The following is a 17,782-nucleotide window of genomic DNA, read 5'->3' as shown; positions in this document are numbered from 1 at the left end:
AAGAAGGGAAATATGAAATATACACTTTGAAACGTGATCCCAGTTGACGTGACCATAATGAGTTTGGGCTTCAGGAGCTTCATTATCTGGATCATTAAGTCAGCTGTGGTTAGATGTTCCCAATCTAATTGATGGGTGCACGAGAGAGGAAGCACTTACCCGCCTAATTTGCATTCCAACTTGAAGGGCTGCTTGTCATCATCGTACTCAAGGAGACTGCTGTTGTGCTTAATAAGAAAATGAACATATTTAATTTTTGTAAAAAATAATAAATAAATAAAAATACTCAAGAGTTCCATGATCAAGTTTATGTTAAAATAAAGAAGAATGATCAAATACCAGTTGTGGTCTATTCTGCGAAGTTCGAACACAATCCAACACGTTTTGGGTTTTAATGTGATGTGAACTGCGCATGCGCGTTTACCCCCGCAAAAGTTGTAGCATAAAACAGCACATCCATACAGAATAAAGCAATTTTATATATTTTCCTTTACAGCTTCCCCAACCTTCCAGACTATATATATATATATATAAGAGACAACACACACACACACACACACACACACACACACACACACACACATATGATATATATATATAGTCATTCCTATGTCTACATTTTTCATGTTCCTATCATCATACATGTAATATAAAATCAATCAATTAAAGCATGAAATTATATTAGTTGGTTTTCTTTTATCAACATACCACAATTAAGTAAACACGGGGTGCATTGGGTCACATGGGGATAGATGGTAGATGGTATAATTACATAACGTGAAAAACTATCAGTTTATTACTTTTTGCAGTCAATGGTTTATTATGTGCTTCGTTTTCCTTAGATAGCAAAACATAATTATGGAAGTTTACTTCAATTTGAATGGACACAAACCTGCAAACTTTAAATAAATGTGATATAAAAATTACATTCAAATCATACAATATTTATATTGTAAGTACTTAGATTTTTTTATGTATCATATTTTTTTAATATCGTGTTTTTAAAGTGAACTGCGCACATGTTTCCACTAGATGGCGCCAGAAAATCAAACACCGCATGACGCGCTCAAGTGGACGCGTCCTGACGTCGCTTCTCATTGCGTACATGTGTGACGTATTTCCTGAGAAGCAGTACGTAGACATCTCTCCAGTCCAGTCCCCTGGATAGATGTTTTTATATCTTGTTTGTTTACTTGATCCCGCCGTTTTGAAACGTTCTAGCATGCGTACGTAACTATGTTGGCGTATCGGCCCAAAGGTGGCACAGACGAACCGGGTCTCAGTGATGCCTTAGCGTCGCGTTACGTGCGACCGAGCGAGCAAACCTATCGCAAAGTTTCCCTATTGTACAGTAGATGAGTGCGCGTGGACTTCAGGACAGTCCAGTACGTCAGGACATTTCATTCTGTCCTCTTGACAACACTACTTCGTCGGTCTCTTGAGTTTAGCTTTGTTTTTGGGACTGCATTTGTCGTCAGTCAAACACGGAGGACTTTTCGTCGTGTCCGTGCACAGGTTTTACGTTAGTGGATTTACGTCGTGTCCAAGGAAACGGAAGATTAGACGCTGATGCTGTTGAGGTAAGATATTCATTCAGTAACGTTAGTTATGAAGTAACGTAAACCAAGAAGGTGGTTTAGTCTTGTGACTTGTTCCGTACTAGAGTAAGTAGTCTACAAACTTATGTGAACCACATACGATTGTTTTATAACTACCTCTTTGAATGTCTGAAAACAATATCATGTTTTATTGAATGGACTTATTTTTACAAAAGACACACCGTTGCACAGCTGCTGCATTATATTTATAAATAAATTATAATATCTTTATAAATTAAACATACATTTCCACCTAAAAGTCTCTGGACACTTAATAAAACGTAATTTCATTGCGATATGGATACTAATTGGTTTCATATTGTATTTATTTTTTAAAACAACACAAACACATTTTCCATTCAACACATTTCTCAATTGAATTTATAGTTTATTTAGATTTTAAATGAGGACAATAAATATAGATTTGGAAAAGTTAAGTTAACATTTTTGTTGTCAACCTCACTTTGCATACCTAAAATTTGTGCATGCTACTTTTGTGCTTTTTTGTCTAAAACTTGCATTACAACTTTATAGTTTGCTGTCATTTTTACTTATTTACTGCTATTCATAGTATTCATGTATAGCCGTCTTCTTCAGTGATTGTTGACAATAACATGACTTGTTTTTGACAAATGAAACAAGAATAAAACTAATTAACTCAGATTTGATTTTGATACCTAAAATCCAGTTGAATAAAAGTTAAATTACAAAAATGTCTCAGAAAATTAGTTCTGAGAAAAGCATAATTTGTTTGCAGATACCAACTGGTTTGATCTTTTGCTGTCTAATTCAGTTTCATTCTTTTTTTTAAGTGACTATATACCATTTGGAAATGGTCACACAGTCATTTATAAATGTGTGCTGTTGTAGTAAGGTGGAGCGTTCACCTTTTTAAATATAATTTAAATTATTTGTATCAAAGTAAAGTGCTGTGATCCCGATGTTAAAGTTAGAGTTGTCCTGTTTCTGTTTTTATTTTATTCTATTAGCCAAAAAAAAAAAAAAAAAAGTGATCATACTTTCATTCTTTTTCCTCATGAGACTAATGTTTCATCCATTCCCAATCCCAGTGTCATGCTTATGCCAGGAAACAAAAAGTTTGCCTCTTCTTTGGAAAAAGCATTCACTTGTGTTTTGAAATGAAGAATGGATTGCATACGTACAGCTGTCAGATAACATTTAGATTCCCTTTAATTTTCAGATAAAATGGGCTTCTAAAAGTCCCACGAGTTGCATCCAGTCTTGAGTTTTTCCTTTCCCAAGTGGTCCGCACTTACTGTCAGTCGTCTCACTGCCGGTTTCCTCTCCCTGTTAAGTGTTAACCATGTTGTGATGTCATGAGTGGGTGTACTTTGAGATCAGGGCTGGCACAGCTTTAAATTGCTGTCAGGAAAGTTACGCACTTCTTGCTTAACCTACTTAATCTGGGTTAGACACACGTTCAAGTGCTCAAGTGAGTATTGTTTTATTTTCTTCTCTTCACCTGATAAAAGCATTGTGTAGGGAAATGTGACCTGTGTGATAGTAATTTACCGTCCATGTTAAGAACTTGCTTCGAAACAGATTTTCGTGTGTTTATTAATTTATTTATTTTTGCACTTTTTTTTTTCCAATAACTGAAGGTTTTGGCAAAAGGTTTGGGGTTGTTGACGCATTGTTTTATGTGAAATACTTTGTGGAAATTATGGTCTTAGAATATGAAGACTAAATTTATGCATGCATGCGTAGTAAATTGATCTTTAATTTGACTCAGTTGTCAAACATTTTGTAGCAATATTTTTGTGCTCTCATAAACAGTGTTTGGTGATCAAAAAATCTGTTAGCTGTTTACTTTACAGTAATGCTCAATTAGTCTTACTAAACTCGTAATACAATTACAGGCTTTACGTATAGCCTGAATTCTGTCATTTGGATCGTTTTTCTGTGTTGTGCTTTCAAAAAAAAAAAAAAATGCAGATTGATTTACTAATATAAGCATCTTTTTAATGAAAACATTAAGGCTAGTTAAAACAAGTATAAAGGTTTTATACAACATTTCGATTTTTAATTTGCAAAAGTGTTTGTAGGAAATTCTGTGCGTTTCAGAATTTACAGTATAATTTATTTCCTGATGGTAATGAGCAAATTTGTGGTAGAACAGGTAGTTCGATGAAGTCTACTAGTGTAACCCAGCTGACTGCATTCTTTTGATATTGTTATGGTGAGAATGGCATTGAGAGTCTATCAAAAAGCAGGTAATTGAGGACATGTCATTTGAGCAACACGGAAATGTGCTCCACATAGAATAATAGAGTAAAATCTCTGTCCTATAAGGAAATACCAGCAGTTGTTTTGTTGTTGTTGTTGTTGTTGTTGTATTTTTTTGCCTTTACGTCCAACAGAATTAAAATGTGAGTTGTCTTATCAGATCTTGGGACAAAATTTCAATTGCCCCTCGTTTAACACAAAAAGAAGACATATTGTCTAATGTGACTCTGTAACAAGTGTTTATGTGATTTGTAAAATAGGCCATTAAGGGTGTGGGCAGAATCGCTCCACCTACGTTTAATCATCATATAGTTCTGCTGAAGTGAACCAGAACAACATGTTGTTTAGAACAAGCAAGGGTTTTTATCCTTCGGTTTTTTTTTTGGTTCCGATAAGAGCAAATAAATTGCAAGCCAAACTTATCCCACCAGTCACTGAAAATGGTTTCAGAAAAAACAAACTTTTCTCTGCTTTTAGACAGATGAATGGACAAAATGCAGGGTCAACTGAGTACGCTGATTTATTCCCTAATGAAACGGCAAGTTTCTGGCAAGTTGAGCCTCAAGTCAACAAGAATCTTGCATCACAGTTTGCTTAGTCATAAGAGAGGAGAAGCAGGATGATGGTTTTGAAAGTGAGACAACAGTCGGTCACTGAACATGAACGTTGATTAATATTTCTGTGGAGGAATAAGTCAACTGTGCTCCCTCCCATCTTGGGATAACTGGTGGCTTACCAGCAAAGATGATGACTTGGCACATTATTTATGGAAGTCAGAAAGCTTCCTTTTTTTTTTCTTTTCGTTTTCAGCGAAAATACTTTGATGGTTGTACAGTATTAATGTCTTGTTGGATCTGAAGGGGAGTTGGATAGCGATTAAATCAGTGGCGGTTGCAGAAATATATTTACTGTTGCTTAGTCGCAGGCATTTATACTCGACTACAATCCAGCTGTATCAGGCGGCAGATCGTGTGACATGATGCTGTACAGTTGCGTAAATTTGCTGTTGCTCAAGTCACCTCAAATTGTCAACTCTATTCGAAAACAATTACCTTGATCCCTGCAAATCTCTGGGTAACACAGTTCGTTGTTATGGGAAGAAGGAGGCGGGAACCGGCGAACATTTGAAGACTTTAATAAAAAAATACAAAATTATTTTTGTCCTGCTCGCCACACTCTGTCAGTCTGAACACCCTTTCATTTTCACTGTCAGACTTTTTTTGTATTCTGGAAAGGTTTTTGGAAAGACGTATTTAGATATTTTATATCTAAACTTGGACACAGGCACCTCTGATAACCGATCACTCTAAATTGCGATTTCTGTAAAGCTGCTTTGAAACAATATGTATTGTGAATAAATGCGAATTGAATATTTTCTCTACGATCCCAGGTAGACATAGAAAAATATATACTTCACTCTCTCACAGCCTCTTTTACGTTTGTATTTAATAAAATATATGACTGAGGTCCATTAACTGATTGGAATCAAACCCCTGCATTTAGCTGTCGCCGGAAACATTTTGTTTGGGTGTGCTGTTCATTTTTAATCTAGCCTAGTTAGTCAGTTCCACAGTATTAAAGCTCATCTGTGATTCATATCCTCACTTATTCTCTTGCACCTGCAACTCAAATGACTCATCCTGCAATCTTCCATCTTTTTCTCTCCCCAGGTGATTCCTGAAGCTCTCCGAGTCCATCTCTCTTCCTCGGCTCCGTCTCCGCATGTGCCCGGGGCAGCGCAGATATAGCAGTGGGCCGCTGTGCTGACGGACTTGGTGACATTAGGAACTCCTGCCTTGGTTCCCTCCATTGTGTCTAATGGATCTCAGGCTTGCCTCATTGACGCTCTGTACACTACTGATTCTCGTGACCTCTGGGCCACAGCCATCCATTGGAGAGAAGGTTTACACCAACGCATGGGCCGTCCACATCACAGGGGGAGAGGAGGAAGCTAACCGGATTGCTAGCAAGCATGGCTTTGTAAACCACGGGAATGTGAGTGTTATGTTCAGACAAGTAATTATTGTATGTTTGGCTCGCTTGGGTTGGGTGGCTTGCTCATCTATGTGCGTCCATGTTCCTTTTTAAAATGAAAGGTGTTTAAAAGGCCTATTGAACTGTAAACGATAAAAATAAAACACGTTTGGATTTTCTGAGCAATATGGTGTCATATTGCTCATGCTCCGTCCACAACCACTGACGGACCGTCCCGTATTAGCATATATTTCCGCTTTCAGCCAAGGCAGCACTTTACCTGTCTTGTGTCGACACCCCCCACAGAAGAGAGGGTCTCAAACACTGACTGTGTCCACTTGACTTTGAAGAGAACTTTTAAAGCTTGCTGCCGCTGCACCATGAGATTCTAATTAGTAAAGATGCAGATTTGTCCTTTTTCTTCCTCTCACTGCCCCGCTCTGTAGAACTCATGAATTTTGAATATTTCCTGCATGTTACGTCTGAATGCTCTGACTCTCTCTGAAGGAATGCATAAAACATCTTCCTCTTTCTCCGGTTGTCATTTGATATTCTCAGCTTATAACATGCCCTTGACTTGACTGTAGACTCGTGTGGAATGAGCTGCTACCTCACTTCCTGACCGCGATACACTTTTTTTTTTTTTTTTTTTTTTTTACATGCAAAACCTATAGGCTAGGTTTTGTTTCGATTAGACAGTTTTGCAACTTCCTGCTCTTGAACAAAACTGATCTGATTTTTCATTTACCATAAGTAATTGAAAGCACATTATAGCAGTCGAGAGTCAATTCATTAGGTTAGATGATTAATTTAGATGTATATTACAGCCCACCCTCTAGTAATGGGTTCACTTTAAAACGCAAACAGCCCTGTGTCCAGATGGTACTGTAAAGTCAGGTGATGAATGGATCCTTGCACGCATTGTCGGGAGCACTGAATATGCTGCGGTTAGTAATTGCTGAAAATGAATGCCTCAGGGTCCACGCTGGCATTCAGTCCTGTATCTCTTGAGAGATGAACTAATAACGCTGCCATTTTTAGTGTTGCGAGGCAGCGTGTGTGCGCAGCTTTAAAAATGCAGCTTCTGTGCATGATGACTTGTCACTGAGGCTGCGTTTACACTGCAAGTCTTAATGCACAGATCTGATCTTTTGACCATATATCCTTTTTTTTTTTTGTGTGTGTGTGGTCCCGCCTGTTTACCTTCACTTTTAGACATGACTGGTATCCGATTTCTGTTTACATTAATCCCCATCCAAAATGATTCTGATGGTGATCGCTTTACTATGCGACATGGTTGGCTTTCAGATTTTGAATGTTCTTACTAGAATTATTTATATAATGGTATATAATAGTTGATTGTCCATGATTATTTGCCAGCATGGACTAGTTAAAAGCTGTCATGGATGTTTGCAGTGCAAAATCTGACTGAACGGATATAGTCCGGAAAATATTGGTAATTTTCGTTTGTTTTATCTACGGCTCGTTTAGATCGAATTTATCTCGTTGTTGCTGAGAAATATAATGTATCTTATCTTTCAATAGTGAAGCTGTTTTATTTATAAAATTCACGAGGCAGAGGTTGAAAACCCATTTCTATGCTCCTGAATGGTTCTGTGTGCGTGCACTTTTGCAACCATATATAAAGTTTACACCTCAAAAAAAAAAAGCTGTGAGTTTTAGTGCGAGCGCATACGGGCTCGTCTGCTTCATAATGTGGCGTTAAAAAGTTATCTTTGTGGCAAATGCGTCGCCCTCGCCTCTTGTGGTGTCTGGGAATTCCTAGGGGAACCGGGTGTACGTGTTTAGACGCAGGTCAGATGTTCAGATATCCGATATGTATCTGATTTAAAACCACATTTGGAAGTGGCTCAGAACGTGCCAGTGTAAACGCAGCCTGAGTGATGGTTTCGCAGCTGACCAAAGTGCATTACTACAGGCATATTTCTGCTTTTATCATTGGTAGAACTGGAGTTGGTTTTGTAGGACCAGCCAAGGCAGGCATTACTATTAATTGCCTTTATTATTACTATAGCCTACTATTTAAAGTAGCTTAGTGTGTCCATAAATGGGTTAAAAATCCCATAGACTTGAGCCATAGAGACTAGAAAGTCGTATAGACTTGTGCATGGAAGTTTTATTTTGAACTTTACCAGAACCCTTTGATTGATGTTAAAGAACTAAACACGTAATTTTGATTTGCATTATCATTACATTTAGCAATTTATTGCCCGAGCTTTCTTTGAAACTGATCGTAAGAAGGGGAACAAACTTGAAGGGGAAAAAACTTGAAGCCACAGGATGCTTTTGAGCTTTGAAACGGAGAATGTTTATGTTGGACTGTCGAGCTGTTATGGATCACTGTAAATCACCTGTGATCTTTTATAATAAGATTGTAGCATGGTTTTTCTCACTGTGAGACCGCTGCAGCTCCGCAGAACAGAAATCACACCTGGCCGAGCCCCAGACCCACATTGTGTGATGAGACATGCTGACAGCACTGTTGGCAGAGTTTGAAAAGCGTATTGTTTGGTTACACTAGTGCCGTGGGCTTAACGTTTTTAACATGTCTCATTTGTGTTCCAAGTGGAGGATTTCTTCTACAGACGGAGAAAAGCTTCTGATTTATCCAAACAGTACCTGCTCTTTTTCTTGTGCATTTGAAGATGCTTAGTTTTGTGTAGTTTTTTCCTCTCTGTTTTTCTTTGGTGATGTAATGAGTGGCATGAATAAGCCGTTGATGTGCTCTCGAGTGTACGTTTAACTTAGAAAAATACTACTTCTCAATTTTTTTCAGTTAAATATTTAAAGGGATAGTTCACCCAAAAAGGAAAATTACCCCATGTTTTACTCACCCTCAAGCCATCCTAGGTGTATATGACTTTCTTCTTTCAGACGAACACAATCGGAGTTATATTAAAAAATATCATTGCAATATCTTTCCAAGCTTTATAATGTTAGTGAATAGTGGTCCTGATTTCGAAGTCCAAAAAAGTGCATCCATCCATCATAAAAGTGCCGCTCCGGAGGGATAATAATAAAAAAAATTCTTCATGCCTTAAAATAGCTTGAATGTAACTCTACACTTGCCTCGTTTAGTATATGTGGTTCTATGAATATGCAAATTAGCCCTGCCTCCACTCACTCACACCAGCCCAGAGATCCACTCGTTGACGTGATTGGTTACAAGGTAGTTTGTGACGTCAGAAACGCCAGCGATTTCAAACCGTGTTTTTGAGACTGTCTTTGGTTTACTGCAGTTTTAGGGAGAAAATACTCAGCAATGGTGTTGACTTACGAACTTGCACATGGTTTGTCTTAAACCATATTAAAACCGCCATGTGGACATATAAACAACATTAAAAGCTTGATTTTCAACACAAGGGGACTTTAAGTGAGGCTGAGGGAAAAGAGTGAAATAATAAATGAGATGACTTGGCTATGTTATTGAGGGGTGCCATTATTAGATTTATGAAGAGAAGCTGTGAGCACGGCAAAGTCTGCAAAGAAAATGTGGGTTAGAGGTGGATCCCTTTAGGTCCTGGACACCATCCAGATACATCATCTCATTATTTTCCTGGTTGCTTGGTCAGGATACATTTTGTTACCTCCCCCTGTGTTTGGAGTTTAGGCAGCCGTCGTGACTCGATGGTTTCACGGTGAAGTCTTTTAGGATTGTCTGAGACATCTGTTCCATTTTAGTTATCTTTGCTTTCATTCCCTCATGATCATAATTCACAGACGCTCTCGGGCCAAATCATGGTGGAATAGTTTTTTTTTACTTTTAATGTAGTATGTTGTAGATGGCAACTTTCCCATAAAGACCAATTATGAATCCCACCCAAAATCACTTTGAATTGTCTGTGAGAAATTCCTTGTTCCATTTTATTTTATTATTATGTTGATGGAAAACAAGGGCTTGGATTACCAGAAATGAATCTGTTTGAAGGATTTCACAGCTGGGAAACCAGACGGATCCTTGCAGGTGTTTGCGCTGATGTGGAGGGAAAGCAAGATCCTGGGCTGCAGCTGAAGCTTTATGGCACGCAATTGTGCCTGGACTACAAGGCAGTAGATTTGCTTCAAGGCACAAGTTGAATTATAGGGACTTGCTCAACATCATGATAATGTGCCTCTGTAGTTGACTGACACAAAATGTAAACAAGTTACTTTTTTAACTTCAGTAATGCAGTTTAAAAATATGCCCTTAAGATGATGTCTGATTAAAGATGATGTCAGAAGCATGTATGAAATGAATTGATAGTCAGAAATGAGAGAAGTGTCCTGGTTTGTGAGTTTATGAGAGTCTTGCAGTTGCATTTAGTGCCTTGCCTACTAACCTACATCCTGCTAGCTTATAAATTAATGTTCAAAGTCAAATTTCACTAATTCATACAGTCCTGCTATTTGCTTTCTTCTCCATGTTGTGCTTTTTACCATTACTAAGAGACTCATTTAGTAGTTCCTGTTACAAAGGCCGTGTTGTTTTTTCTTACACGAGGACAGCTGATATTTCTAATGTTTTATTTATTTACAGACAGCTTTTTAGTCAAGCGCATAAGCTAACAACAAGATAACTTTTGAGTTTGATCAGTTGTTTCTTGATGAGTAATCATCAGATAAAGGATAGAATTGAATTGAATTGAACTCGGGTTCAGTTTGAATTAATAATCAAATGAGAAATACTGAATGTAGCATGTTATTGGTGTGCTTTGATAAGTGGTCAAAGCTCTGACCCAGTTCGTTTGCTGGCTTCCATGACTGCAATACACTGGGTGTCGAAACACTATTGGGAAAATTGGCAGTGGGCGGAAACACACAGACCAAAAAAAAAAAAAGACATTCTGATATGAACGCACATTTCAAAGTAATTGTACAATAGCATTGTTTTTCAGAGAAGCCAGTATGTGAACTTAGCATTTTTTCTAAATATCTGCTAACATATTATGGTATTCTTATGCTTTAGTCAAAACCTCTAAACATCAAATATGTTCAAATTGGCTGCCGTTGTGTGAAGTCACATTGCAACGTTCTCCCTTTCAGTGTGTACAGACCAATTAGTTGTCGTTGGGAAATTGTCTTGACTGTTCCAGACTATTTTTATTCCATGTCACTTGAAGGCTTTCATATAATGATGATTTTGTTCTCGTAATGTCTTGCTTGTTTGCTTTAACCTTATTTCTGTGCCTACAGCACAAGATGCAGGTTATATTGCATCTGGATGCAAAGGTTATTTTACCCCCATTACCTGATTTACCTTCCTAGAAGCAATATCTACCTCATAAAGAGAGGATTGCGGAACTTCAAAAACCAATCTTGTCTTTTGTCCTCACAACCATAATACTATTTTGCAAAAGAATTTTTACTTGCCGTCCCAATGATTTATAGCTTTTGATGGGTTCCCATGCCTCTCTTTGGAATCTTGAGTCAGAAAACAGCACTTGCCACATTCATGGGAACCGCAAACATGTTTCAAGCTCGCCGTTTTTTTCCTCAGTAGCTGTCGACGGTGTTCTTCTGTGGGTCATGTATCTTATTTAACCCTATTTAGCTTGCTCGAATTCCTTTCACTCCCTCAAAAATGTTACAATGAAAGATAATATGAAGGCTTAAGGCTAAAAATTACCCAGAAGGAAAGAAAAAGCGCATAATTGGCCCCCAGAGAGTTTCAGCTGTTGAGAGGAAATGGCTCGTCGTAGTCCATGATAGTCCAGACAGACACTCTTCAATAGAGTTGTCCAGGTATTTCCTTTCCTACTCTCCATTTTATCTAAGCCGATTTTTTAGTGAAATGGTTTATTCATGGGAACTAGACTTAAAAAAAAAAAAAGATTTCCATTTTCTCAGAAATCCATTGTTTTTCATCACATTGGTTCAAAGAGGTGTCCTTACAAGATAAATATTGCATCACAATTCACTGTTTTGTAACTCAGCATGTTGGTGCAAGCGGTTGTTGATAAGTTTTTAGCTGTCAACTTGCCTTCTCCGCAAAGCACAGCAGAAAGAACGAACCCTTAAAGCTAGGGTGTTGATTGCTCTTGATTTTAATCTTTTTGCCTTTTGTTTTTCAGACGTATAAGAGTGTATTATTCCACTCCATAGAGTCGGCTTCATTGCCTTTATGCCTGTTCTTGCCCCTAAGGCTCCCCACCGCTCCTTGCAGACAATCACACCACAGTTGGATATTTCTAATGAAAGCTAATGAGCTATGAACATCGACTTGTCTTTTATGATAAAGGAAGAGTGAGAATTGAGGGTGAGAATACTCTTTTGACTAGTCAGGTTTTCTGGCACCGCAATCATCATTCTTACTCTGGTTGATTTTCTCTAGACCACAGTGCAAGATCTTTAACTCCTTGAGTCGATAGACATTGACGTATCGATCTACATGCATGTGACTAGTTTTATTCATTTGTTGTGCTTGTAGAAACAACCTCTTTTTCCTCTGCTTTTTTTACTCTTTGATTAGAATGAAGGTCTAGCCTAATTAAAATGTGAATATTTTTTTGGTTTCTTGTTTTTTGAAGACTACAAATATTTACATTCTTGAACGATTACCCATTGATAATAATAAAGTTTAATTTTATTTAATTGTCTAATTAAAATGTATAATCAATTTAAATTAAGATTTTTTTTTTTGCCTGGTTGTTCATAAAACAAGCGCACAAGCATTGAAAGATGGACCAGAACATCAACAAGATTTTGGGGGGGACTCTTTTAGCCTATATGATTAGTCAACACTTTTCTCTAGTTAGGTTGTCGGGCCCAACTGAACACCTCTGCCATTGAAATGTTCAGTATCAGATCATATGATTCTGAGCAAGTTGTCATGTGCCATTCCCCTCCCTGACATCAGCTGGTTGTATCATATAAACTAGCAGTGTGGAAAGCAGATTGCTTCTACTGCTACCTGTGTAGTTCAAGCTGAAGTAGCCATAAAGCCTAAATGCTCTTTGTAATAAAGATCCCACCTCTTAAAGAGTTGGTGTTTGTTTGAAAGCCAGCTACATTTCCAGACAGTATAAAAACGCAGTTTGTTTTATAATGTAATGACGTAATTCAAAACTCAGTGAATTTATGTTCTTGAGCAGCCTCGGGTGGTGTGTTCCTGTTTGGAAGGCTTTCTTACATCTGTTGACATCTTTTCACACATCTTAAGCCCAAGCAGTCCTGCCAGACTGTTAAAGACCCACAACAAGTCATCTGCAATGTGTCTGCTGCTGCTGCTCTAGTAATTAATAGAGTTCCCCTGAGCTAACGAAGGACTAGAAGGGCATTTTGTTTTGTTGATCATTTATTAGAAGTGTGTTTTGGTATTTTGTATCTTTTTTTTTTTTTAATGAAAGAACCCATGCAGTTTTTCTTTTGTGTGTTGACTCATTTCCTATTGAACAGGAAGTTTGACCATGACTTCTAAAATGAATCAGAAGTTTAAAGGAGACATATCATGCTTTTAAATTGTTCCTTTTTACATATAAATCATACATTTGTAGTGTATATAAAGCGGAACTGCAATGCTTGGGTCTGAATTCCTCATTATTATAGCTCCACAGGCCCCTTTTCTACCCCTTTTCTGATGTGCGTCTGAGAGCAACTCGTTTTGGTGCGGTCTCTTTAAAAACATTGAGACACTTCATACCCTGCCCCCTCTCCAGGTTGCAGAGGTTCAACTCCACCCCGTTCGGCCATTTTTGTAGTTTGATAGCAGAGATACGATTATCTAGCGGCACAGAAACTTTTTATTCACACGTTATTAACAAAATGTCAACAACGGAAGACTTGTCCAGCCAGCCTTACATGTTCGAGCCAGAGTCGGAGCCGGAGCGAGATGAAAATGAAGACGACGAACCTGTAGAACAACGTCTTCATGTGGATGTATCGCACTGTATTTACACATGAAACTTTGGTCTTCCGACCTTTTACCACCGTGTCGATTTATTTTGATTAATATGTGCGAGGGAGAGAGAGCAAGACAGCGTCTAGTTTGGAGACGGTGAGGTCTTGTTTACACTTTCGCCTGGCTCCGAAGAGAGAGAGTGCGCGCGCGACCGGGTCTCTCTCTCTGCTCGTTCTTTCAGTTAAACATGCGCCCTTGTCACAAGCGCGGCAGTTTATCTACATTAGACAGTGTAATGAAGCGTGTGGGTTACTACATCCAACAACCGAACATTTTAACTTACCCTCTCGTAACTTCTGCATCCTTTAGCTTGGACTACAAAATTGCAGCGAGAAATAAAAATGGCGGATTGCTCGAAGTGTTGGGCCGGAAGTCAATGTCCTTATTTGGCAGTTCCGCTGCAAATACTGTGACGTAATAGTTCAAAAAACGTCATAGATAACAGAAAAATCGGAACAGGTTGAAAAATATGACCAAAACAGAATATAAAGATATCAACGAAGCACCTGAAGAGAATAATTTCATATTTTCTGTACTTCTAAACACTCCAAATATACAACAAAATGCATTTAAGGGCTAAAAAAGTGCATTTGGCATGATATGTCCCCTTTAGTCTCAGTAACTTGTATATATAATTTATAATACTGCAGAAGATTTCTTTTTAAATGAATGCTGTTCCTTCAAATATCCAGGTTTCCACAAAAATATTAAGCAACACAAATGTTTTCAGCAAAATGTTTTCAACAATAACATGTCTTTTGAACATCAAATCAGCATATTAGAATTATTTCTGAAGGATCATGACTAGGGTGGTCCTTATCAAGTTTTTTTTTGCGCAAAATGTTAGTGTCTTAACCTCTTAAACTGTTCCTTTTAAATTCAAAATTGGAAATATGCAAAAATGTTGACAAAAAAATTATATTTAGAGGTAGCTCAATCATGTGGAAGATTGCCTATGTTAAGCTGTGCGGCGTTATTGTGATATGCAAGTAATATTAAAGGGATACTCTACTTCTTTTGGAAATAGGCTCATTTTACAACTCCCCCAGAGTTAAACAGTTTTACCGTTTTTGAATCCATTCAGCTGATCTCCGGTTCTGGCGGCACCACTTTTAGCATAGCTTAGCATACATCATTGAAGTGGACAAGACCATTAGCATTTCTCTCAAAAAAATGACCAAAGAGTTTCGATACTTTTCCTATTTAAAACTTGACTCTTCTGTAGTTACATCGTGCACTAAGACCGACGGAAAATGTAAAGTTGCGATTTTTCTAGACTGATATGGCTAGGAACTATACTCTCACTCCTGCGTAATGATCAAGAAACTTTACTTTACTTTACTGAGTGCAGCAGGCGTAATGATATGACGCAGCGCCTGAAATTAGTCCCCAGCTCGGTAACTTCTAACGCTCCCTGTGCAAGCAGGTTGTCACGTTGGTTATGTTGATGGAAGGTAGCCTATTTTCTACAATAAGTAAACTGAGATATGCATCTAAAATACATATTTAGGAATATATGGAGCATATGGAATATGTGGAGATTTTTTGGGAATTTTATTAGCCAGGTACAATACCAATTCAAATGATCGTTTTTTACGAAAATCAACAAAATCTCAGAAAGTTTAAAGCTATTGAGCTACCAGTAATTATTATGTTTACCTTTATAGGTAATATCTATATTATTTATAATAATAATAATATAATAATATTTATAGTATATTATTAGATATAATATATTTATATCACAATTATTATGTAGTAATTATTATGTTACTGCCATAAAAATTGGCATGCTGTATTTAAAGGAACAATTTGAAGGGTTAAGAGCATGACAATTGGAGACTTTAAAAATAAGGACCACCCTAATCATGACGTGACACTGAAGACTATTCATTTTTAACATATTTGAAAATAGAAAACTTATTTTAAATTTTAATAGTTTTTCACAATTTTTGTGATATAATTTTTATCAAATAATTGCAGCCTTGGTGAGCAAATGATATTATGGGGGAAAAAAAAACATAAAAAATGTTACTGACCCCAAACTTTTGAATGGTAGTGTATATTTCCTTATTTTTCTAAAAAGACTATTATTTGCATAATATTTGTTTGTTTTTTAACATATAGGACAGGCTATCGTTGTCTCCATTTTAAATATTCCCTGTGAACTTTGATCAATGCAGTCTGTGTGTTACCAAGTTGAAAAATGATCTGACTTGAATGATCCAGCAAGAAACTTTTAATATGTAGGCTAATGTATAAGACAGTATGCGTGCACTCTAATTAAAATTGGCTAATGTTGTGATTTCAGAATGTTTGATTGTATGTTTGCTTTTTTTTTTCTTTTTTTTTTTTTGATTTCAGTATTTAATGGATGATTGGATTTGTCTAAATGTTTTTCAACACTCCAGATTAACGCTGTTTAACTGGTCAAACATTGCAGTTTAGTGTATCAAAGATTTTCTTGTAACACATTTAATGAGCAGATTAGTTGAAGATAAATGGTTTGTTTTGAAATCAGGCATAGAGTTGCTCTTGCCCAGTCAGAAACTAAAGGAGAAAAGGATCAGATGTAGTGGTTGTGTGGTAAATAAGGTTTCAGATTTGTCCAGTATGTCAATACTGTGCACTGATAGTCCTGAGAATCTTGACTACGCCTCATACTTGCAAAACAAGCTCTGACTTGAGGTTGCAGACAACAGCAGGGTAATGATACAACAGTCTGGGGTTTGGTCTGGTCTTTAACCACACCTCGACACCTCCACACAAAACATCTCCTTCAGTTTCAGAGAAATTACACCCCTGTTATAATAAACCATTGTTGCAAATCTGCAACCGGATTGAACACCCTCAGCATGACAGATTTGAAGCGACACTAGCAGAATTTGATCGTTCTTTTTACCCGTGTCTTTTGCCGTGTTGCAGCTTCAGCAGCTGTCCAGAGTGAAAGATAGACTCGAGAAATGGAAGCAGAATCCGTAACCAAAGCCAGATGTGTTTAAGGTGTGAGCTCAATGTCCTTTTTTTCAAGCATTGTCACCCTGCCTCCCACTCCAGCTCGGGTTTCTCCACAAACCGTTTAATTAAGACATGGCATAGTTCGACATGGTCGGATAGAGTGAGATTTCATTAGATTGTCTGCATTTTTCCCCCACCTTTTTTCACCAAGGCCTTGGCTCAATTTGTCAAGGCCAAGCTCGTGTGCACGCCATGCCCCTTGGCCTGTCACAGAGAGATAAATCATCTTTGAACGGAAAGGAATTGCTTAAAACGAACGAGTCCTTGAGCTAGACTAAAAAAAAAAACAAAGTGTCTTGACATTGTGCTGGGCTTGTCTACTGTTGAAGGTGCTTGTGCTTCGTCAGTGTAAGGCCAGTGATGAATTTTGAATGATCATTTATTGTCTGTAACAAAAGCCTAGAGAATGTAGTGTATCTGGGGAATATTTATGTGTATAGGAGCAGAATGGTAAATGTATTCGTGATCTTGGTAAGAGAAGTTGAGTTGCCCGTAAGATGTTTTTACAGCCAACTGAACACTTCCTGTAATATCAAAGATTCACTTCCTACAGGAAGGCTGTTTCAAAAGGTTGATAGCAGTCTTATATTGACTTTTAAGATGACCCATTTTAGCTAAATCATGAGCAGCATCATGTGTATCTTTCATAGAGAAGGCATTCTCAGAATACATTCCATCTGGGAAAGAGTTTTCCAAGAATAATGAAGCTAGGGAAATGTTGTATGCTTATGTTAATGTTTTTTTTTTTTTTTTTCTGAAAGGTCTAGTCTAACAGACCCAATTTACCCAATACTTGTGTGTACTTAGTATTAGTACTGTATTTAGTTATTATAGATAGGGCAGTTAACCCCCAATTGCTCCCCAGGCGTCACAACATGGCTGCCCGCTGTCCACGGTTTGCAGTGTGTGTGTGTGTTTACTTCTCACTGCTCCTAATGGGTGTTCACTAAATGGGATGGGTTAAATGCAGAGGACAAAGTGTGTGATACCATACTTGGCCTTCACTTCGTCAATTTTTTTAATATAAGACTATGGTAAGTGGACCTCT

At 37.6% G+C, this 17,782-nt stretch overlaps 1 protein-coding gene across 2 annotated transcripts in view; it reads left to right on the top strand.

Moving 5' to 3' along the window:
- The first annotated feature begins 1,101 nt into the window (after window positions 1–1,101).
- Window positions 1,102–17,782, top strand: part of furina (furin (paired basic amino acid cleaving enzyme) a) — a 108,911-nt gene continuing 92,230 nt past the window's right edge. The window contains exons 1-2 of one of the 2 annotated variants that reach the window (XM_084404048.1): window positions 1,102–1,580; window positions 5,516–5,840. In XM_084404048.1, coding sequence (XP_084260174.1) covers window positions 5,664–5,840 — 177 coding nt within the window. In that variant the 5' untranslated portion in view covers window positions 1,102–1,580; window positions 5,516–5,663. Of the gene's footprint in view, window positions 1,581–2,929; window positions 3,052–5,515; window positions 5,841–17,782 lie in introns of those variants that run through there. The other variant, XM_084404049.1, reaches the window with a different exon arrangement.

Source organism: Rutilus rutilus (genome assembly GCF_951802725.1).
Source record: "Rutilus rutilus genome assembly, chromosome: 3".
NCBI lineage: Eukaryota > Metazoa > Chordata > Actinopteri > Cypriniformes > Leuciscidae > Rutilus > Rutilus rutilus.
The sequence above is the reverse complement of the archived record's forward strand: the minus strand, read 5'-3'. Positions and strand labels throughout refer to the sequence as shown.